At 34.4% G+C, this 24052-nt stretch overlaps 5 protein-coding genes across 19 annotated transcripts in view; 1 reads left to right on the top strand and 4 right to left on the bottom strand.

Moving 5' to 3' along the window:
• LOC105167170 (poly(ADP-ribose) glycohydrolase 1) overlaps positions 1-196 on the bottom strand; it is a gene marked incomplete in the record, with an annotated part of 5062 nt that extends 4866 nt beyond the window's left edge. Inside the window, 1 exon segment of the mRNA XM_011086771.2 lies at positions 1-196. Coding sequence (XP_011085073.1) covers positions 1-38 — 38 coding nt within the window.
• On the bottom strand, positions 399-3453 carry LOC105167171 (fatty acyl-CoA reductase 2). The gene is made up of 9 exons (XM_011086773.2): positions 3012-3453; positions 2741-2841; positions 2395-2600; positions 2142-2242; positions 1827-2043; positions 1514-1675; positions 1298-1379; positions 699-1099; positions 399-630 (listed from the first exon to the last, which is right to left on the bottom strand). The coding sequence occupies exons 1-9, from the start codon at positions 3358-3360 to the stop codon at positions 465-467; spliced, it is 1785 nt and encodes a 594-aa protein (XP_011085075.1). The 5' UTR covers positions 3361-3453; the 3' UTR covers positions 399-464.
• On the bottom strand, positions 5465-11996 carry LOC105167172 (potassium transporter 4-like). The gene is made up of 10 exons (XM_011086774.2): positions 11612-11996; positions 10950-11099; positions 10214-10454; positions 9891-10136; positions 9339-9389; positions 8958-9218; positions 8753-8805; positions 8237-8351; positions 7906-8160; positions 5465-6828 (listed from the first exon to the last, which is right to left on the bottom strand). The coding sequence occupies exons 2-10, from the start codon at positions 11097-11099 to the stop codon at positions 5741-5743; spliced, it is 2460 nt and encodes an 819-aa protein (XP_011085076.1). The 5' UTR covers positions 11612-11996; the 3' UTR covers positions 5465-5740.
• LOC105167173 (protein prenyltransferase alpha subunit repeat-containing protein 1) lies at positions 12707-22143 on the bottom strand. 15 transcript variants are annotated; one of them, XM_020695352.1, is made up of 13 exons: positions 21933-22143; positions 20994-21098; positions 20695-20772; positions 20408-20566; positions 19381-19491; positions 19009-19099; positions 17987-18055; positions 17587-17664; positions 16848-16934; positions 15962-16012; positions 15178-15414; positions 14064-15093; positions 12707-13138 (listed from the first exon to the last, which is right to left on the bottom strand). In XM_020695352.1, the coding sequence occupies exons 3-12, from the start codon at positions 20757-20759 to the stop codon at positions 14974-14976; spliced, it is 1068 nt and encodes a 355-aa protein (XP_020551011.1). In that variant the 5' UTR covers positions 20760-20772; positions 20994-21098; positions 21933-22143; the 3' UTR covers positions 12707-13138; positions 14064-14973. The 15 variants fall into 15 exon arrangements, with proteins under 15 accessions (XP_020551011.1, XP_020551013.1, XP_020551012.1 ...); XM_020695354.1 differs by having other exon boundaries at positions 15178-15265; positions 15382-15414; positions 16857-16934; positions 20408-20803; XM_020695353.1 differs by having other exon boundaries at positions 15178-15265; positions 15382-15414; positions 20408-20803.
• LOC105167174 overlaps positions 23880-24052 on the top strand; it is a 2492-nt gene continuing 2319 nt past the window's right edge. The window contains exon 1 of the mRNA XM_011086776.2: positions 23880-24047. The gene's annotated coding sequence lies outside the window, so the exon portion shown is untranslated. The remainder of the gene's footprint in view (positions 24048-24052) is intronic.

Here is a 24052-nt window from a genome sequence, read left to right on the forward strand (position 1 = left end):
AACGGCAGAATAGACACAAAATCAGTCCTAGTCTCCATGGAATGGAATGGAATGGTAGTTTGAGTTTGGACATAAATAATTACTATTTTCCATTAATTGAAGTGAGTAGTGAGTAGAATAGAATAATAAATTGAGAGTTGGGGGTGGAGGAGGAGGACGACGACGTGCTCTGCACTCTCATAACTTGGAGGAGGGGTTTTCGTTTTAACTTTTATATTAAGAGAATACATTTCCAATAAATAAATATAATTAAATTATATGTACATTTAACCCATCCATTCATTCATCTTCGTACCTGTTCATTCATCACATTACCTATATATCATGACTCGACAATTAAATAATTTTTTTAGGAACAAAAAGTAAAAACTTTATTTGTATAACAAACATGTGCATCAAGTAATCTTAAACAATTGCTTAGTTGTTGTGCACTTGTACTTCATTTCCGTTACATCAATAATTGTTCAAACGGACATTGTCTTGTCGTTAAGTACATATTTTCGTAAACCCGGAATGTGAATCTCTAAAAAGTAGTTTCTCCAATCTATTTTGGTGGCATCAACTTCAAACTCAAGCTGCTCCTCTTGGGACATTTCTTTTAATAATTTCTGCGTATTGCTTGTATCAAACCTGATGATACAAATGCAAGTTAGCATGACCAATAATTAAGGTAAATATGATGCATGTATACGACGTACCTCCCTTGAATAAATCCTATGAATTCATACATCTTGCACAGTTGCTCAGCATATGCAACCTTGGCTTTGGCTCTGCTTTTTACTCTACCAACCATCTTTTCCTCTATCTCATCATCATCAATTGCATCTCCCATCTCATTAGACAATAATATGGCTTCCCGGGTGTATTTAGATAACTCATTCATATTGCTAAAACATTTTATTTTTCTAATATCTTTTTTTATATTAAATAATGGTGTTGAATTAAAATATTCATGAAGGATTTCGAAAAAGTCACAAAATCGAAGAGGGTTCACAACACCGGAGGCTACATGGTACACATTTGATTCTGCTTTATATGAATTACTTGCATGTTTTGCAATAGCTGCAATTGTTGAATTTACGACCATATCAACAGGAATCTGCAAATAATAAATATTAAATTATCATCATTAGTTATTTTATATATATATATATATATATATATGTGTGTGTGTGTTATCTGCAAACGAATTATTAATGATATATATATATATATATATATATTTCATATATCGTTAAGTTTACGATGAGTTGAAAAAAAATAAATACAAAATTAAGCTTCTTATATATATACTTACAATATCCATGTGCACTTGGGGATCAGCCAAATAGGCAGGAAGTTGACCTTTTCCATATGAAATAATCACCGGATCGAACATTCTGAAAAATCCAGCGTGCAATTCAAATCACAACACAACATCATCAATCATATATATATATATATGCACCGCAAACCAATGAAATTAATCTATAATTTGTGGAAATTAAAAGAGATGCACGTAATTATTAATTACCTGTTTCCTTGTATCCATCCAGGTACAGGTTCTTTATAGCTACTCTCGATAACAGTAGGTCTAATGATAAGTAGGGGTATATCTTCCTTAATTTCATTGAGCACCATCTCACCCATAGCCTTGGTCAAATGATATGCGTTATACCATCCAAAAATATTTGCTCTGTAATAATTCTGTACGTAATGAGTAGTAATCCAGCACGTACAATATATAAATATATCTTCATTTTCAATGATAACACGATTAGAGATATAATTAACTAACAAGATTATAGATCTAGTAAAATAATTAAGAGGAGTATATATGTAATTACCTCTCTAGGCCTAGTCTTTTCAGATTTTTGGTGACATCGTAGTCTTGATCATGTTGAGATGTTGATTTCATAGCCAAACTTATCTCATCAGCTAAATCCAGACGAGGAGATGAACACAAAGACATCTCATCATCATCATTAATGTCCTTTCTCCCATTTTCTCCCATAATCAGTGGCTTTTCCAGTATCAGCCCTTCTTTTCTTCCATTAACATATGCTACCAACATTCATATTTCAACATTAATATTATTAGGATGGTGATGGTGATGGTGATGATCAATTAATTAATAAAAGACATGATATATAGATCTCTACCTGTTGAAATATGCACAAACAACTTAAGATTTTTGCATGTTTTGGCAAACCTCATCAACCGTTGAGGGGCATTCACGTTTGTATCCAGTAAAAAGTCGTACCTAGAAAATTAAAGAGATTAATTAACAATGATAAAAGAAAAAAAAAAAAGATGTTGTACGTAATATTATTTCAAGTGGAACTTGAATAAAATTACTTACATAATGTATATATAAGAAGGGAAATGAAGTAGCTGGTGTTTAGTATTAATTACCTATCATTTAAGGTTGTGCTTGCTGCGGATTCAATTATTACATCTACGTCCTTCATAATTGCACGAGAAGAATTTAAGTCCATTCCAAGATTTGGGTCGCAAATGTTTCCCACAACTGGTATCAACTTCTCCTTCACCAACTCTTGGTAATTATAAATATTCCCATGTTTTTCTCTCACACATTTGAATAACTCTGAATCCACTATCTAATTATTAAATGACCAAAAAAGAATTTCTCAGTTTTCATAAATTAGAATAATTAATTATATATATATATATATATGAAAAATTAATTATTAATTAATATAAAAAGAGATGCATGGAAGATGATGAGAAACATACATACTTCCTTTTTCAATCTATCAACTGCTGCCTCCTTATCTTCTGCCTTTATTAGTAAATAGATTTTACCCACTGACGTTGATCTCAACAACTTCTCGATTAAGGCTGCAAATTATATAATTAACTTCTTATTAGAACAAAATTAAATCACATACATTAATATTACTAATTACTCAAAGCTATAATATATATATAAAATTTGTTATTGCAACTATTATTAAACAAATAATAATGGGGGGTGTGTGTGTGTGTGCATGCATGGATGTGTAATGTACCTTTTCCAACTAGGCCAGTTGCCCCAGTTATAAAAATATTCTTTCCTTGAAAAAACTCAAGAATCCCTATGCCGCGATCAACGCCATCATGATCAGATGCTGCTGGCAATAATTCAGACTCCAGAGGATGATGAAGAGAAGGGAAATAGGGATATCCATTATACAGGACAGACAATTTGCTGATATTACTTGTTCTTGGATACCTACTTTTTCCATTAGAAAACAATGAAAACTTAGTTTTGTCGTAGTCATAACAAGACTTGACGGGAAGACATGAAACTTTTGCTTTGTGCAGGAAAGATAGGGTGTTTTCTGGGCACAAAAATGAGGTGGTCTGAGTTAGTGACATGGAGCTTGATTAACTCTCGATCGATCTATCAACAAGCTGCTATCTAGCTAGCTAGTATATGTAATTCTTTGCTGATTGATTTCTTTCATGCAACCAAAGATGGACCAATTTATAGGCAAAAATTAACAACCATATATATATATATTGTTTTACTAATTGTCTTGGAAGTGTGAACATGGGGGGAAGTTGGCATATTAATTTAGTTAATAATAATGACTACTTAATAGGTTGCGTCCTGGCCAAGAATCTTACTTAGTGCAACTTAATTATATTATAATAATAATTATTATTATAGAGAGGAATCCCATGTTAACTGTTATAATAAATGTCTATCTAGTTGGTATGGTATCAAAGTAATAAGAAATTAATGCAGCTGACAAATTAAGACAAACACTACCCCGCCGCCCTTAATAATTATTGGTGATCATATATATATATGGAAAATTTTATCCTGGATTTGGTTTGGTCAAATTTAAATTAATCACATAGCAATTGCAATACATTTATCGTGTGATTGGTATATTTATTTAAGAAAAGTGACCAATCACATAACAAACCTATCACACTTGTTATATGATTGATTTGGTGCGGACTAGAATAATAAAAGGGTTTTTAGCACAAGACATGACACTACCTACCATATGCTACCATTTTTGTCACTATTACGTAGCAGACAAATGTTTGTTTGTTGTGATAGATATAACTATATATATCTACATATAATTAATTTGTCACATGTAGCAGACAAATATTTTTTTGTTGTAATAATAATTATTTGTTAATATATATTATTGTAGGTCTCCCAATTATTGATGATGACCGAGCTGTATATATATATATATATATATATGCATGTACAATGTATTTTGTTGAATTTAGAGCTCACTGATTTTGACTCAATAATTAATGGGCATGAGTAGCATACGCGATTCTTAATTTGAAGTGATGTATTAATTTGTAAGTAGTACGTAGTAGAATTAAGTGTACAAGTGTTTGATTGACAAATCCTCGTTTATCCGATAAATAGTTTGGAAATAAAAAGTCGTTGATCAGAGATATTATTACATATTTTTTGTCCTCCCATACCCACAGATATGTTATAAAAGGAGTTATGAACTAGATTTGATGAGTACAATTGTTCACCTAACACTAGCAACTGCACATTCTTAATGAATGAAAAGATGACAAAATAACATTAACCAAAAGGACCATTATTAACTGATTAGTTTGTGTGTATTAATTCATTGTTAATTGGAGTAGAGTCGGTAATTAAAAGTTTTTATATATAGTCCTTCGAAGTAGCTAAGAATTTGGATTTAATTTTGCATTGATAAACTTGTTTCTTAATTAATACAAACAAATTCAACTCAATCTACTCATCATCATTTGTTGATTAAACCATCAAACACTGCAACTTGCAGCTCTTTACAATATTTAATTTTTTATTCATACATGACTATTAAAATATATATTCTGAATACATCAATAAATTAGTAAGCACATGTGATGTGAGTCCTGCGCCAGCATTAATAATCTAATTAAAACAACAATCCATTCTTGCAATGTCATAATTTCACTAATTAATTAACTCATTATTAGTTATTAGTTCCCATTTTGTCCTCAAACTAATTATCCGCGTATATCACATTTGAGTTAATTGTTTACAAAAATAAAAATTCAAGGATAGGATCATCAATACTTAATATCAAACTATATATCAATTACAATATTTCAGTCTGATATATAGTTACTTAATTATTATATGTATTTAAAGGAGTTCCTTTGACCAAAATGTTCAATTTTGACTCATTTCTAATTTTTTTAATTATACCAAAAAATTTATCATTGGTACACACACATATATTTCATATATATAAATTTTCTAGAATCCATTCATTGACTTATTAGATGCCATTTATTGGCTTATTAAATTTTCTGAATATTATAATTCGTGTTATGCAAGCTACTTCTTCCATAGGAGGAAAACAAAGAGGTCTCTTTCCTCAAGATCGGCCCAGAGGGAGCTCGGCCCCCCTCCCCCCAGAATCCATCTAAGGATGAAACTTGCATGTTTGGCCCAAGAAGAAGGCCCAGTACAGAGATATATCTGAACAATCTAGCAAAATACAAACATATTGAAGAGCATGCAAAAATACAGTCATATATTTCATCGACCTTATCTCTATTTCAGATTCATCATCCTAGTAATATGAAAAGCCAGTACCACAGAGCATGAGTCGGGCTAGGAGTCTCCTCCTATACGTACACACAAAAGGTTTTAACATGAGACCGTGACTCTTCTAATTACAAGGCTAACTAAGGTCAAACTGCAGTAACCCCTCTTATTTGGAGACTTGGCCAGACATCGCCTCACTAGTTTTCAGACATGATATATCATGCCTACTTCGATAAGGCTAATGTGAGGAATGTGAAGTGCCACGGCAGGGCCCCTGCAATTCTTCCGCAGAAATGAGTAACCAAAATCGATGACTAGTTTCTTCAAGAACGATGACGACCGTCTAGCCTTTATGTAAGAGTGCCCCATGATGTATGCAACACCGGCTTCTTTTGCCTGAATCAATTCTAAAAGTTCGTCCCTTACAGACGGATCCATCCCAGGACTTTGAGGTATCTGAAACCTTACATGACGTCTCCTGATCTGGGGATTCTCATCATCATAAGCCGACCTTAAACTTTGCAGAGTTAAAGATTTGCTGCTTTGGATGGAATTGCTAAGACCAAATTCCTCTGTCTCAGATACAACCAGACTTGAGCCCGATTGAAAAGATCTGGAGCTTATGACTGCCATCCTCCCATCATAAGATACAGAATCGGGGCTTGAGAACTGAGGCTCTACTGCTTCCATTTGAATAAACTCGGCTATGCTTTGAATCAGCTGGTTCTCAAAATTCCCATCATCGCCTTGTAAATCCTTGTAACCGTATCTCACAATGCATCGATACATGCGATATGGTCTAGGGCAGATGCGGCCAATAAGGAACCGTTCCTCGGGTGAGACATATGGCACCGGAACAGATTTTACACAAACAAATACCAAAACTTTATGAAAAGCAGGAAGATTTGTTACGAAATGTGAGAAGATAGCAGGCACGCCTGTCGCCAGCTCTGAGTATATGAGGCCTATCCCGGGCACACGGACGATACCAAGGCTGGGGCCAAGGCCAAGGATCCATTTCAGAGGCACCTTGTTATGTAAATCAAAGTTGTATTTCCTGCGAGTTCCATAGTGCCAGACGAACATGACAAACATAAAGATGAAAGAGAGAACAAGAGAGACCCATCCTCCTTGAGGAACTTTTATAAATGCAGCCACTAGGTAAGAAGCTTCAATGAACCAAAAGAAGAGGAGGAAACCAGCAGCAAGTATTATACTTCTTTGCCAGACGATGACCATGACAAGTGCCATGAGAAAAGTCGTAATGAACATAACCGACATGACAGCTAGACCTGGCAAACAGAAATTAAGAGCATAAGAACAGACATTGACAAGGATAAACTGGTAGGGCAGTAGTAATACAGTGCTGTGTTTTGATTAAGTCTCTTCTATTCTCTACTTTATCTTTTCTTTTTCTTTTTAATGTTCATTCATGGTGGTTGAATTAAGGGCTGCGGAGTTTCATAAAAAACAATGGCATAGTTACATAGCCGGTGTATATATATATATATATATATATATATATTTTTCATTTTCGTGCAACAACTTGTGCATTTCTATATTAAGTTTTCATTTTCTTCTTACAACATGCATTGACCTCAATACCTTTAATATTATGCCATGCCTGTGTTAGTAACAACACTATCATATCAGTGTCTATAACAGGAACAAAAGTCAGCCAAATCCTAAATACAGGTAAAAATAGGCCGAGTTCTGTCGTTTGAAAACACCGGACTAGTTTGATTTAAATGCAAAACACAGGGAAGAACGAGAATCAACTCAATATTGAAAAAACAAATATAATAGAGGGATTTGAGTCATGAGGAAGCAGAGTCTCAAAGAAATAAATATATATATATAGTCTCTCCCTCCTTGATTTCCTTCAGGAAGAAAGAGAGTATAGACAAAAGGAAGTGCAATGGCATAGAGCTTGAAATTTGTGACCGTTCATCATGATTTCTGGAAAAAATGGAGTCAAGAAAATTAAGAGTCCAGTGAAAAGCAATGAAATGGAATACAGTCCACCCATGCATACCTTAATAGAATAGTGAATTTTAATGATATTATTATAATAATCAAAGACGGTATTAAAATTTCATTTAATCCAAAAAATAAAATTAAAAAAAGTGATCCTCTATCTGGTCGAACAGTCTGTATGTTTCCAGTTGCTGCAGTGATGTATTGCACATTGAGACCAACAAATAACAGATAGTGTTGGAGAAACTACATTTCAATATTTAATATGATACGGCAGAATATTATATGAAGATCTGAAGATAAACATCTCTTCTGGATGATAATAACGTAACATTCATTTCATCCGAGCAGAACTTGAAAGAAAGACATCTTTTCCACATGTATTGACTTACCATATGCATTCCCTATTGCAGCTGTGTCTTCGAAGCCAAGAGCCACAGCTAGAGTAAGAATCATGAGAATCCAGTTAATTTCTGGTATATAAATCTGTCCATGAATTTGTTTTGAGGTGTGAACAACCTTCACTCGCGGGAAGCAACCAAGTGCGTGACATTGCTTAATGATAGAGAATGTGGCTGAAATTATAGCCTGACTACCAACAATAGAGGCAAGAGTAGCGATAACAAAGACTGGCCAGAAAACACTATCTGCAAGACAAGCCAACACTTGAAGAACAACACGAAAACGAAACTCAGATAGAAACATCAATGGAGGCAAACTAACCCGGAATTGAACCATAGAAGCTATTTGGAATTTCCTGAATATTTTTTGACAGAAAAGCAGCTTGGCCCATGTATTGCACTACCAAGCAAGGGTATACAAGGAATAGAAATGCAATCTGCAGATAAAAAACATTCAGATTAGGAAAGAATTAACAGTAAGTTAGCATGTGACGACGAACTGGGATTAATAACACTGGAGAAATCTGAAGTCTATATGGATAGGAATACAGAAATTCATACCACTCACTGCAGACAGGATATACCTAACATCTTTCTTCCCTACAAACAAATTACATATTTCTTTACAGCTTTCAAATTGTATGATTGTTCAGAATTCTAGGCCCAACCATAAGTAAGGTACATAAACCTATCATCAAACTACAGGTGCAGCCTACTGTAACCTGTGTGTCTTGTCATTTTATATATCCAATTTTCAAAGCAACATCTTTCCAACTTCAGAAAAGAGAAAAATGTTCTTGACTCAGTAACTGCTGCAACTAGAAATCATCGAGCTTACCCTTATTGAGCATGCAGAGAAATGGCCAAGATCAGCAAACATTGCTTCAGTGCCTGATGACCCAAAAGATTGTCAATAAATTTTAATCAAGTAACTTATCATTCTTACCAAAAATACAGGGAATGACAAGGGGTTGCATGTTGGATCACCTAAATGAAGAATGAAAATAGGATGATAAAGGGGCCAATATGTAGACTCCAATTACCTGTTATGGCCAGAAGGACTCCTCCAAGGGCAATCCATCCATCTCTACCAGTTTGACCGAAGAATTTGATGATATAATGTGGAGAAAGAGCTAGCAGAACTTTTGGGTTCCAATGTATCGTATTATACAGTCCAATGGAGAAAATTGATAGCAACCAGAGGATAACTACTGGGGCAAACAGGAAGCCAACCTTATGGGTACCACAGTGCTGCAAAGCAAATAGGCCAACCAATATGATGCAAGAAAGTGATCGCACTCCACCTACAGGTAATAGATTGTTTGACAATGAGGACCTAACAGTAACTATGAGAATAAGGCTATGATTGTCCACCGAGATTTACTGCAGAATCACAAAAGCAATGTGCAGACAACTAAACGTACCTTGGGGTAACCCTTTGTGAGCAGCTTTGAGCCCAGATACTGATGACAGTACTGCAAATAAAAAGCAATTCACAATGATTACACCGCCGGTTGAGATGACATTTAGCTTAGGGTAAGCTGAATTAGCAAATTATTAACATACCCAAGTATCAAAATTGGTGAAGGTCACATAAATAACTAGTGGTGAGTTAATAGCATATCTTGGGGGCTCGAAAGGACTAGCAATATGCATGGTGGAAATAAATGAGACGACTGAAGTAGGAACAATATTTTGAAACTTGGCGACAGATGTTCATTTATCCCAAATAACTACCATTGGGAATTTCACGATATATAGTTCAACACACGTAACTCTTGCAAAATGGACAAGTTGCAACTGAGTGAAAATTTTGATCCTGCATCTGTTACACAAAACAAAAGTAGCCCCCACCCGGAAGAAAATTTGGAAAAAGGGGTGAAGTTACTAATTGGAGTTTCACCACTATGATGCATGGTCATTAATACTGAAGTTAACATCAAAGTATCTTTGATTTGCCTGTAATGCAACCATACCTGACATGGCAGGAGTAACTACACCATCACCTATGACCATGCCAGCCCCCAGTAATACCACAAGCAACAAAGCAGTCCGTAACTTTTTATGCTTCTCAAGAAATCTCTTTAGTGACACAGATGATGAAGACTGTCCTGGGGGACCATATTTATAGGCTGACAGTTCCTCATCAGCTGCTTGTTGATTAGGAAGTAAACTGAACTTTCCATGTCTACAAAGCAGAGAGTAAAGAGCAAATGTCCCACCTGAAGTGATTGAATAGTTTGTCAACGCTGATAAAGAAGTTTGATAACAATCTTTTAGTAGAATGTATGTGGCATACCTTCACCATTATCATCAGCACTCAGAAGGATAATTACATATTTGAGCAACGGAATCAGTGTTAACGTCCAAAAAATCAATGAAAATGACCCAAATATTGTTTCAGGATTCTGATGATTCTGCAACTTCCCAAGAAATATACTTCTGTAAACATAAAGTGGCGAAGTGCTCAGATCTCCATATACCACCCCAAAGCTTTGATACGCTAGTATTAGAGAGGTTGGAAAGTTTGCCAGGACAAACTGCAAATAAAAAAGCAAGCATTTAAATAATGTTGATTTACCACTGAAGTCATTTGGTGTTCTTCTTTCCTTTTCAGTGTATAGCTTATTGGCAGCAAAGTACTTTACAGATCTTTCTTTGAATTTAGCACCAGCATTTTTCAACCAATAAAATATCTAACAGATTGTTTGAGGACACTCAAACAGTAAAAGGACAAGTATTTTGACTATAACATCGCATATCTCCCTCTGAAATAACTAAAAATGTTGCTTGTAGACCTTTGCTTCAAAAAAAGTTTAGAGGTAATTGGAACTTTAGAAATTTTGTAGACAAGACAAATCAGGACCAATAAGAGTGAGTAACAACTATTGGAACCCACAAGAAAATATTAGAACAAGCTTCGAGCAAGGTTCTAGATGCTATAATTATGTATCTTAGATGCCTTCTTGCAGCTATATTGACGTGCCCCTAGCATTATTTCTCCTAAAGAAACACAAATAAACAGCAATCATGACCTTCAAGGTTCTTTTCTTCCCTTCTATTTGGGCATGCTCATTTTGCCCATCTTGTCCAGCTGCACGGGTTGATTCTTCAGCCTCACCCACTGCCGTTGGCGGTGGCAAGTCATTGCTCTCTTCTTCAACGGCAATGTCTGGTTGGTTCATCTATTTGCCAACCAAAAGATACAATCTTTCTTAGACCACTCAAAGGACAGTCATAACGAAAATTCTAATCATAAGATGTACTTTCCGTAATCTGAATGAGAATTGGAAACTGAAAGATCAGCAAGAGCTGGTAAAATATACATTGGTTGACATCTAAAAGCTTCCAAGAACATCAATGAATTATAGAGGTCACAACTTTATCACAAATACCTACAACAAGACATAGTCAACAGTACAAAACAAGATGAAAACCACTATTTAAGCTCGAAGCATCAAAGCAAACCAAACAAATTTCAATTTTCAAACTAAAAAAGTCTCAACTTCAGGGACAATAATATTGCAAGAGATGAAGACAAAGAGTTTTAACAAGAACTAAATATAAGACAGCCCAAATCCTAGAATAAAAAGGAAAAACCCATCCCAAATCAAGATTATCCTTCCCAGTCTAAGATAACAAAAACTGAAAGCAAAAAGAGAAGAAACAGAAGATAACTTTCAGAGTCGGGGTGTACCTCAGAAAGCAGCCCTCCGAGAAATTGAATCAAATCCGAATCTCCGGTAAGAAACCTTAAACCACTATATCAATAAAGCATATCCAAACACGTACACTCGGTCCAAACAGTACGTGTGTAGTCCGTGTTAACCAGATAAATTATACAAAGCAAAAATAGCAAAGTCGGAGCAGAAACGAAAAAAAAAAAGGAAAAAAAAAGAAAGAAAAACTTAAAATAACAAAGAGAGAAAGAGAACCCAGATGCGAAAAATGCGATCTTTTTCACCTCCGGTGGTGATGGGACCAATCAAGATCTATAAAAAGGATAAAGAAAAAACAGTAAATAGCTTTAATTATAATTGTTCAGACAATAATGCAAGAGAAGAAAACGTAAGATTTTAGTTGTCGTTTTCTTTTTATCTTTTTTCCCCGATTTTATCGTGAGGGAAAAAAAAAGAAGAAAAGAAAAGTTTAAGAGAGCTGAGAAGTCAGAAGCAATGTCGCATTCATCGGAAGTGAGTCATATGTTTTCTGCTGGTGAATGGCTTTTGAGTTTGAGGTCAATGCGCATGTGTATGTATGTATGTATCTTGCATTTTGATGTTGGGAGAATATACATATATATATATATAGAGAGAGAGAGAGAGATATTGTGTATGCCTATGTGTACGGAACCCATCTTGAGTTAATGAAAGGGTTTTAGTTCAAGGCCTAAGAACCCATCTTCCATTTTATTCACAAAAATAAAAATTAATAAACCCATCTTCCATTTAAGAATTTTTTTTTGTTATCATTATTGGAAAATTTAGTTGGAAATGTATAAAACACAAAAATATGAGATATTATTAGTTGGAAATTTGTGTGTGTTTGAATTACAAGTTCGGTGTGGTAATGAAGCAAAAGAGCAAGTTTTTGTTGAGATGAGAGTGAGACATAAACTCAAACTCAAACTCACTTGCTTACTTCAAATAATTGGACGACTTGACCTTTAATTAAACCGAGAAGACATCATTGTTATTGACTCACATTCACATTCACCAAATTTGAATTGGAAATGGAACTTTCAGTGAGTGGAAGATTGATGTAGTAGTACTACTTGTTTAGTGATGATGTAGACTTTTAACAACTTTATTTGACTCTACAAATTGAATAACAGTGAATAGTCACTCTATTCTATTCCCTCTCTTCTCCCCGAAAGAAAAAGCTACCCATTGCTAATTCAACACTAAAATACATTATGTTTGTTTAGCTTCGAATTTGTTAGCAAAGATCATACTCTACTTTACTCTGCTGCTTCGACAACGAGAACCCAAAAAAAAAAAAGAATAGTATTTTCAAAGCCATATCCATCTCATCTAAAAGCTGGTTGCACATCCGTTGATATATTTGCAAAGCTTGGTTGGTGGGATATTACTGGCATTCAAAGACAACAGACTCTGGGGTCGGAACCCATCTCCTCAACATCACCATTCAACCTGGCAATGGCATCACTCTATTTTCTTTTTACATGCTGTGATAACCACTTCCACTTTGCTCTGACAACAAACTAGAAATGGAATCCACAATCAGATTTGAACCTCATAAACATACAGCATAGCATAGCATAAAGCTCACTGAAATAAACGACACTTTATCACTCATGAAAAAAATCAAGGATTGTTATTGTTATTATTTTATAAACTAAAGATTAACCGCATCAATCAGCACAAGAAAAGCCAAAAATTGGCCTCCAAATAACCTAGCGAAAGAAAAACCCAGCAATGGCTCACATCACAAGCTGCCTAATAATGCCAGAAAATTGTTATAGTTGCACTTGAAGCCAAAACAGCTAAACAAAATGACAAAATTTCCAATTATAAAGCAGTCATTCTGACCTGCCAAACGATATGGATCATTGGATATTATATTTCAAAACCTCCATCCCTAAAGAGTAATGTGTTGTGCTATATGGAGGAACCAAAATAGTTGCAGCACGCATAAGAAAAAAAGAAAATTCACAAGGAGGCGGTGGAGAACGAGGGGGAAAAAAAAAAAAAAAAGATAAAAACAGTTACAGGATGCATTTAGCTTGCTCAGAGATTCCTTGATGAGCATCAAAAGTTACAGCCTTGAGCCTTGAGTACTGATGTTAAAAATATTTCCTGGTTAAGCAGGAGACATGATCTTCTAAGCATACAAGATAAAGGTTAAGGGCAACAACATCAATAATCCATGAAATACCAATGGCATGTAAAATATTCTTAAATGTTCAAATCAGACATTTCTCGTACAGTATACACATTGCAAGAAGAGTATAAATGAGATTCGGACAGCCTAGCCCAGAGCAAACATTAGACACCAATATAAGGTATATTTGCCAAAGAGAATCCTGTGGCATCAATGTCGGTATCTTAGGATAGCAGCACCTCATCATAGTACATCAGTATTTCAAAAGAACAGAGGAAATTGGTAAAAATGTTATGATCATGTACCTCATTGATGGCAAGCACCTGATATTCTAGTTCTTCACCTTCTTACACTTCCTCAAGAAGTACCTTCACAAATCAAAATCAACTAGAAGCTCATTAGACCCAATCAACAATAAACCACCGATGCCACTGATCGATTTTACATGACAAGACCCTTATAAAATCGGTTGTGTCCCCATGTGGAGCAGCCTTCTCTCTATTTAACTTCCACTCCATGCTCTCTATGAGCAAGCAATTACTATAAACGTATACTAATTAGTCTTTTCTATTGACTTCCTCAATGCAGTTGTTTTGAGCAACAAAATCTAATAGCTCATTTTTTCTTGCAGTTATTATTCGTGCTATGAATGTGTATTCTTAATTATGATCACATACTTCCAGATTAACTCGTGTAAACTAGAAAACTTAAACCGTTTGACATCATGCATTGTTCACAGTTCCCTGAGATATCAGCAAATTCATGTGACAAAGCATAGTGATAAATTTAAGATATGAAAACCATATATGATCCAAAAGATTCATGGATAACATCGCATACAAATAGAAGCAGCAATTAAAAGGAAGCACACTCTGCATAAGACAGAGTTTCAGGCATGCCACTCCTGTTAGCTATTGAACATGGGATTTTCAAATTTTCAGAGCAATAAGATATTAGATCTTGCAACTAAAATTCTCAACCTAAACATCCATCATCTGGGATTTCCTAGTGCAGCTTCCAGCACAGAAGAACCTGAAGTTGATTAGTTGTCATTTTTCTTGCTCCAGAGACTACGTGACTGCCGGCATAACCAGTCAACTGAGGATATGTACTGGTTTAAACTCATACTTCCATAACTAGGAAGGCAGGAAGATCCTACTCATCACAAACTGGGTAAACCAAACAATATTACATAATAAAGGTTTTCCGACTGAATCACCAACTCCCAGCCATAGAATCCCAAAGGCAACTCTTTCCAATGTCGCTGATCAATGGTTTGAGCATCTCATACTGTGGACTTTTCTGAAGCTCCACACCAAAAGACATGGGCATTTGCTAAACAAACAGTAACAGTAAAAAATTTTGATGAGCCAAGAAAAGAGATATAAATAACAGGCACAGCAAGGAAACTTAATCTACCTTCGCAAGCCACATAATGTAGGCAGCAGAATATGTTGCTTGTGCTTGATAATCCCCAAATTCATTATCAGGGATAATTGTGCAGGAACTGAATAGCATCAATTCAACTTTAACAAATGTGCTAATGTCACAAATCTCAGAACTTCTGCAACAATAATGGCAGGATATACTTTGATCATCACTTGCTAAATGTTTCAGCCATACCAGTGAGAGGAAGCGACGATGAAGCCATAAAGCCTAGAGAAACAAGCACCAGAAAATAAAAGAAAACAAATCAATGATTTGCAGGGTTCTCAAGAAATTCTCGAGTTCTTGAATCATGGATGGAGGTGGTTATCAGACTACTCAAAAAAAGCTGGTGATCACAAGAGTCTCCAAACAGAATGCAAATGATATGCAGTCACCACATAATTGAAAACATGAACAATTCACTGTGATAAAAACTTCTGAAAGCCACATGAAATAAGAAGCAGAAAATGCCAACAATTCTTTAAACTGTTCTGATCTATTAGATAATAATGCTTGTGTACTGATAGACGGTTGCAGCAAGATGTGCAATAATAACTCATGAGAAGAATCAAATACACCACTATCCTATAATTGTTCTTTGTATTAATCACGGCAACTACGTTAACAGTGCATGCTCAAATCATAAACCTACACAACTTGATATGACAGACAGAGAACAGGAAGTGTGCCATGGTTACGGATTCTTAGCTTCTTGGTGTAAACCAAATTAACTCGAGGCTTTCACATGCATCAGAATCTTGCAGCGACCACATACCTCTCTTCCCACATAACGCCTTATCAACATCCCAACCCAGTCTAGCTCCTCCTGTCATATATCATTGCCAATGTCAGAGAAAAACAGGTGTAAGAAATTACAAGATACAAAGATAGATAGAAATAACTCCTATGCAGTCACATCTGGGACTAAGATAACTTTTCTTGTTTTCTTTATCAAAATAATACAATACAACAAAGAGTTCCCATATTTTTTTAGTGAACAAGTCCAATGCAAGGACAAGATTCTCCAAGGTATCTTCCAAGATCTATAAAGGAAATACATACCTTTCTTATCAAATTCATCACTCTTCTACCAGACGTCATTTAAACAGAAAACAGGAGATATCTTGTGTATGCTTCTTTCAGGTCAAGGAATTAAATGCCACATGTATAATGACTCAGCAATCATCCACCAAGTCACCAACAATGAACATTAGTGTAATGTAATTGCTGCAAACTTACCATTACTAAGATAAAGCTCAAGCCACCTCTATGATCAAATTAGAGTTGCAAAGAAAAACAATGGTATAGGTGATATCGTTCAAGCTTGGTGTAAAGTTTATCCAGTTACCACACATAATCACATTAGTGTTGCAGTACATTAGATAAGTCCCAACAAGTTACATCCCGCACAATCCATAAGCTATATTAGCGAGCTTTTTCAAATGCCTCAGGCAGATATATTAAAATGAATGAGAATGAACAAAAAGCTCTTATTAGATAGACACAAAATGCAACTAACTTCTCAAATTTATGGCCAGACATCAAGACTGGATTTTTCTCATGACTAGAAAAATGGAATTGAATACAATATGCCAATTTCTGCGAAACAAAATTTGGTTGAAATGGTTTTGCGTCGAAATGAAACAGATGCCAAACAATACCTCCCACACCTGATGAAATTCTGCGCCTGACAAACCACCTCGCTTGTTATTACGCCGTAAATTCTCTATCATCTGGAGTAGCAAACGCTGTATCCACAAAAGGTTATCAATTTGTTTGTACAGGAAATTTCTTTATATTTCTGTAAGAATATATAAAAACAAAATATAAAAGAACGTGCAGTTTTTTCTTATATTACTCTTTTCCTACTGGCACGTCATGAGAGGTAGAGACATAAGGTATGCTTGATGTCTTGGTCAAGTACAGCAACCTAGGCAAACTCAAACATGATGGGTTTACCAGTCCGACAAATATAGATATGCAGGATAAAGATAACACACAGACTTGGTAAAATCGGCATGACTTCATGATTCTTACATATGACTCGGTATATGTGCCAAAGATCTTAGGTTCATATCAGTAATCTAGCTTGCAGGCAATTTTCCTTAATAATAGATTATCTTCTAATTGTTGACACCATTTGGTCATGCATATTTGAATTATTATACCATAGAGCATGTTTGGTTATTTAATAATTTTTCTTGAGTGTAATATTTTTAATTATCTTTATTTCTCTCTCAGAGCGCTATAGCAGTAAAAACACGACCAGCTACAAAAGCCTAAAACTAATGCCAACATTCAAGGTAACCGTAAAGCTAGCCTATTTTTGTTACGGTTGGTTCAGAATAGTAGACACTAGGCATCTCCACCACAAAATGAGTCTGAGACTCTGAAACTCACAGCTCGGTAATGGAAACAAGAGTTATCAGCAACATGAACTTCAGCCCAATCTCGAGAACACTGCAACTCAAGTAGCACCTGGATCAAGACACTAAAAATCACTCAGCAAAACCAAATATAGTTACACAAGCCATTTTCAAAAAACACGAATAATACAGTGCTCACAGAACAAACAGGGAAAGCTGAACTCTAACTTGAAAAAGACTAAAAGAACCACAAAGAAAATAAAGATGACCAATTCTCGTCAAGAGAGCTGGTATTAAAGGAGATTTGTTACTGGCCGATACGGTAAACAGTATGGCACATTAGATCATAATTGGTCATCCTCATAATCAATGCAATGCAATTGGACAGACAAAGGGGAAACACCAGTAATATCAGTCATAGCTTTTAATCTTACCTGTGAGTCCGACATGTAGGAAACTAACCAGCAACGGTGGTTCCAAGCACGGTAATTCATTTTAGAACTCTGCAACACAAATGGAAAAACAATTTTACTGATTTCCAGTTTACAAATTCATCCATTCATGTTCATCTATGCCAGCAATATGTGATTTCAAATAAGTTAATGGCATGCCCAAGCTGTGCAATTTATCAGATTTCGACCAAAAAGTGTTGAAGTCTTGACCTCTATTTTGTCAAGGGAAACATAATATGCAATAGGTTGTTGTACATAGTCAGAGTAGTATAGCAAATTACCAACTCAAATCGTGTTTATGTTCTGAAAATTACAGCAAGTGCTCTTTGTTTTCACATTGACAAGTTTTGAACAGATATAAGTAGAAGTCAGATAAACATACAAAGAGAAAAAAAACCTAAAAAGTTAATGGCTCCATAGAACAATTTCATTTTCATCTACACAAGACACTTTATTGTATGCGGGTAAGAATTTGAATCTGGAAACACAGAAAAACATACAGACAAAATAATTCACTAGGTTACAGCAACAAATACAGAGATAGATTTCATTTGATTAGAAAGGTAAAATTAAAAAGACAAGTAATTGACAATTGAAAATGTTCTAAATTGTGTTGGACACCAGTGACAATACACAAATTTGAGGGCTCCAATTGACAATAGCCACACGTTGAACATCTAAACATTGTTTCTCATGCAGACAACTTATATTATCCAAATTACCGTTCAGCAAGCTCAAGCTAAGTAAACCTATCTACAATACATTGCAGTGAACATGTCAAACTGTAATGAAATAAACATATAGTTGTAGCATGTGACTTGAAATTTTTTTAATTAAATATGAAGTATGTTTCTTACAAGGTAGCTAGGAAGATTTCATGTAACAATAGGAGAAAGTTCACAACACGAATACAATAAAAGATGGTTACAAAGAAGCTTTAATGCACCGGATGCCTCAAAATAATTTAACAATGATCCAAAAAAAACCCTGGACCAGAATTAAACCTCTGCTAGGGTTTTCACCAACTCAGATTCTCTTTCCACAATCTCTTGTAGATTTGAACAGTTTCCAGCCATCATCTTGATCACCCACCTCCTATCAGAGTGGATATCATTAAGATGTAGGGCTCAGCCAATTATGGAAATATAACATGAACACAAGAAATTTACCATGTCACCGTATAGCTATCATGTACATTTTACACTGTAATAGGGGTGTGGTGTGGCCGTGTGGGTGGTTCTGACATAATGCATATAGTCATTGAATTTAATAAGTCAATAACATCTTATTTCCTGAATATGTCAAAGAAAGAATTAAAACACAGTTATAGTGCTTAGTCACCCAAGCAATAGAATACAGCCAGATAAGTATATTACCTGTGGCTCCAAGCACGTTCACTTTTTGGTGAACAGGATAGAACTAAAGCTGATAGGCGTAGTTCATCCATAAGCACTGAGAAGACCAGCTTTTTTGACACGATTAACTTCCTAGAAGAGGACAATCATACAAGATGACCACAGCATTTCTGAAGTAGTAGAATGATAAAATATAGTAGAAACAAGATAATGTCAAACACAACTCTGTCCTTCAGCACTAGAGCTCCAAGAAATGTGTAGGGAGATGTATATGCAAAGTGAGCTCCTATTTTCAGTTGATACTTCTTCTGAGCAAATTTACTAAATGAGCAGACACCAGAATGATCAAGTCACTGCAGGTTAACTTAGTTCCATCACAGTTAGAAAAATAAGCCAACTTCAACCCTCTGGATTTGTGATGGCTACCACTGGTACCCGACCCGCCCTACTCGGGTTCGGGGTCGGGTAGTGAAATACACTACCCGACGAGTCGGGTACCCGACCCGAGGAACCCGAACCCGAGGAACCCGACCCGACGCCCACCCCTAGCTACCAGCATCACTCTTGAGTTTACAGAGTAATATTAAAAGATTAAGTGAACCATATAAAAGTCTTGCTAGTTCCATACAAGTTAATCCTTACATAACACACATCTTTCTTCTTAGAATTATTTCAATAAACAAGAGGCCATCAAATCTAGAAATTTGTGAAAATCCATGCAAAAGAAAATCTTATTTAGAAAGAAAATAATTTTTCCAAACAGAAAGGCGACCATGACTGTACTGTAGCCTGAGAAATAATTTTATAATTTCCATACACTTGAATTTTTTCTCAGAAGAAAAAAGAGTTAAAATCTTGGAGATAGTATAAAGAATATATGTAAAACAACTACATTGCCCCCCCCAAACATCGGAATATGTCAGAATGGATACACATCACTAAAACGGGTGTTAAGAAATTTGACCACATCTTGTAAACAAAATATGCAAATTTACATCTTGACCAAATGAAACCAAGAAAGCATATGTCAACAGAAGAAAAAAGTTACCTGGAATTCCATGCAGTGCCAAAATCACAACTTAGTAGAACAAGTGCCCTGCTGTGTTTCATAACTTGAGTTTCCACAATGTCCATGAGAGACGCTGAAGAATTTAATGAATTGTCATCTAGTTTTTCATCTTTCTTTACTTGAGAGCCACGCAACATACTGTATCGTTTATAAGCATCCATGAATGCGTCTTTAGCTGCGTTATATAACGGAACTAGAAAAAGGGTAGAGATACCCAGCTTATGTTCATTATGCCAAAAGAAAGTATGAGAACTGGTATCTCGTACAGGATTTGATCTAGTTTCAGCTGAGAGCAGAGATGCAGGTTCGGAAGAAGAATGGAGCTCTTCATTCAATGCAGCAAACTGTGATGGATGAATAAACCCCAGTTCATCGCTGGGAACAAATAAGCACAAGGAGGGTTAATAGTACTAAAGGTTTAAAGAAGTGATTGATAATTCAGAAATGTGTTTATCATCCTCCACAACTTCCTTATGGTACTAGCATAAAGAAGAGAAATTTTCCCAAACACCCATCCAATAATTTGAAGTCAAATATCATTAATAAGAAGACATAACAAACTTACATGTAAGGGTCGGAATCCAAAATAGCGTGCAGATGGTTTAAAAGATGACATGGATTAAGAGCTGGTCGAGTCATTGAAGACGTACGATTTCAGCCAGGAATCAACCTAATTGATGAGAATTAAAACTTAAGAAAAAGAAGAAAGTGAGGCAAGAAGAGAAGATGAAAAGGAAAAAAAGAGATGGATGATGGATGGATATGTGTCATGTCATGACTCGTGTGTGTAAAGTGTAAAGAAGAGGGTATATGCGCTGAATCTCAACGGTAAATTAAGCCTACACAACGAACACAGTGAATAACAATGAATGGGATGATCTGAATGCTCCAACTCCACTTCCAAGGAGGAGGACCCACCCTTTCTTAGCTGTATTAACAATACTAGGGGTGTAAATGAGTCGATCTCGACCATTTTCAGTTGGCATGAGCTCAAGCTCAAATTTCATTTTTATGGCTCGAGCTCGAGCTTGTCAGCTCAGTTTCCATCCAGCTGGAGTTCAGCAAATTTCTAAGTTCGCGAAATATATAAACTACAAAGAGGAGACCATGGGTCACACAAATTTCACCATTGCTTAATTAAATTCAACACTTATTTCAAAAAATTGAGCAACATTTCAACAATTTCAGCACTTAAATAACCAATATGGAGATTTATCTCAGTAAATTAAAATTCTTTGCGCTATGCGAGCAATATTTCAGCAATAAACTCACATAGAACTATAATTTTAATAGTTTAGCAAATATAAAATTTTTAACTCTAATTCAATAATTACAATATGAAAACTTGCAAAATTTATAAAAGTAAAACAAACACAGAAAAAGATCGAGAGCAAAATATGGGGTTACATAAAATCTAAGAGCCATTATTTTCGAGCAAAATATGGAGTTACAAAATATGGGGCCGATATGAAGTCAAATATACAGAAGAGATGTAACGGCAAACCAGTCCGAGCTTCGTGCTTGGCCGGCACCAAAGCAGTCACCTTCCTCGTTGCAGACGGCGCTGGTAGATAGATTTGGGGCTTGCAATTGTTGGTTTGGGGTTAGGGTTAGATTTGAAAATTGGGGGAGAAAGGAAAAGAAGTTGACTGGTGGTGATGGTGAGTCCTGAGTCGTGAGAATTGAGAAATGAGAAGACGAAGGAAGAAATTGGTATTTTTTTAATAAAATTGTTGGTGAGATTTGTAATTGCTCCCAGTACTTTTTTTTTTTTTTATAGAATTATATTGTGTTATAAATAAATTATATACAATATTAAATATATAGTATAATATTTTAATTTATTGTTAAGTTTCGTAGTAATATAATTAGTAGAAGTATAAGAAATAATATAAATCAAATTATTAAAATATGTATACATAATTTTGTGTAGTTATTGATATTAACAATAAAAATATAAGTTATTTTTAAAAGTTGTTGATCTCACTATATACGAAACAAAAAAAAAAATCAAGAGACGAATTTTTAAATCAAAATACAAAAGGTAAATTACATTTTGCCATCCAAATTATACATGTTTTTATACATTGGTATTTAAACTTTTTTTTGGTTAATTTACCATCTCAACTATATGAAATTTGCACTTTGATATATATGAGAGTTATTGTATTGATTTTCTATCGAAAAAACATTACATGCTGTTATATATGAAAAATAGTAAATCACATAACCCTTAAATATCACATGTGCACTGCTTTTAATTTATTTATTTATTTATTTTTGCCAAAAAACTTGGATTGAACAATTGTAAATGGCAAAATGCAAAAATGTCATAAAGTTGAGATGACAAGTTGAGACAAAAAAAAAAAAAAATAGATACCAAAGTATAAAAATGATCATAATTTATATGGCAAAATTATAATTAACCCAAGGTACAAAATAGTGATTGATCTCATTATATATATAATAAATTAACAATAGAAATAATTAAAATTGTTCAACTATTATTATTATTATTATTATTATTATCTTTATATTAATTCATAGGAATCATCAAATTTTGGCATAGATTTATAAATAATAAAATAGGAATATATACTATGTATCTCGATATAAATATAAAACTAACAAATAGATATAAAAAATTATAAGTTAGTTATTAGGACTTGTCAATTTTAAAAAGTACAAGAGATTTCAAATAGACATTGAAGTATAACATAAAATTTATATATATCATAGTAAATAATTATTTAAAAAATATTATTAAATTTATCTTGTATAAAGATTAAATATATGAATAAAAGTATCATAATTTATTATTATCTAAAATTAAAATGCATGGTGTTGGTTAATAATTATGATATATGGTTAATTTTAAGTATAAAGTTGATAAAATATTAAATATGTAGTTAAATATATAAAAAAAATTATATATATACAAAAAAAAAGGCCCGTGAACTTATGAACATCATGTATTGAGCTCGAGTCGAGCTTCAAATAAAGTCGGCTTGTGAAGCTTACGAGCCAGCTCAACTAATTTGTCACCCTAAATAATAGTAATCAACTTATGAAATCAATATTATTGAATTACATACAAGTATAGGGACTATATTATTTACTAATTAATACTCAAAAGAGACTCATTTTTAAATAAGTCTAAGCTTAAGCTCTTTATTGTGTTTATAATTAAATGAATTTTGACTAAAGATGAATTTATTTGTTAAATAAAAATAATTGACAAAAGAAATAATTATATTAAATTTCATAAATGACGTAATTATCCATTAATTGTTTTAGCCTACCTCCATCCATTGAACAACAATTGTGTTTTGTGTTTTATTTTATGCAAATTTTTGTCTTTATTCTTACAGATATTTTGGTATGGTAAGGCGAGGGACAAGTGTAAGGGGCCTCTCTCTCTTCATCGTCGATTCCGCGTTGAGGATCATTTCTTGCCTTGTCGGCAAACAAATCATTTTATCAAAACACACACACACACACACACACGCATCACTCTCTTCATTTTGACATATATATATATATATATCCAGTGTATATTATTTTACACTATTTTCTTGGATTCATTTTCTTCCTTCGCCGCTCTCTTCACTTGCTACTGGTAAT

Source organism: Sesamum indicum, linkage group LG7, assembly GCF_000512975.1.
Source record: "Sesamum indicum cultivar Zhongzhi No. 13 linkage group LG7, S_indicum_v1.0, whole genome shotgun sequence".
Taxonomy (NCBI): Eukaryota; Viridiplantae; Streptophyta; class Magnoliopsida; order Lamiales; family Pedaliaceae; genus Sesamum; species Sesamum indicum.

Coding starts and splice junctions, on each gene's coding strand:
- LOC105167173 (XM_020695345.1), bottom strand. CDS start 21,067: ATGACTCGACCAGCTCTTAATCCATGTCATCTTTTAAACCATCTGCAC. Junction 15,415..15,961: donor GGCGTTATGTGGGAAGAGAG/GTATGTGGTCGC, acceptor TTGTTTCTCTAG/GCTTTATGGCTTCATCGTCG. Junction 15,094..15,177: donor ACATTATGTGGCTTGCGAAG/GTAGATTAAGTT, acceptor CTGTTTGTTTAG/CAAATGCCCATGTCTTTTGG.
- LOC105167172 (XM_011086774.2), bottom strand. CDS start 11,099: ATGAACCAACCAGACATTGCCGTTGAAGAAGAGAGCAATGACTTGCCA. Junction 9,390..9,890: donor AGTTACTCCTGCCATGTCAG/GTATGGTTGCAT, acceptor TTTTATTTGCAG/TACTGTCATCAGTATCTGGG. Junction 6,829..7,905: donor TGCAATAGGGAATGCATATG/GTAAGTCAATAC, acceptor TCTGTTTGCCAG/GTCTAGCTGTCATGTCGGTT.
- LOC105167171 (XM_011086773.2), bottom strand. CDS start 3,360: ATGTCACTAACTCAGACCACCTCATTTTTGTGCCCAGAAAACACCCTA. Junction 1,676..1,826: donor AAAAGACTAGGCCTAGAGAG/GTAATTACATAT, acceptor GAATTATTACAG/AGCAAATATTTTTGGATGGT. Junction 1,380..1,513: donor GGATGGATACAAGGAAACAG/GTAATTAATAAT, acceptor TGGATTTTTCAG/AATGTTCGATCCGGTGATTA.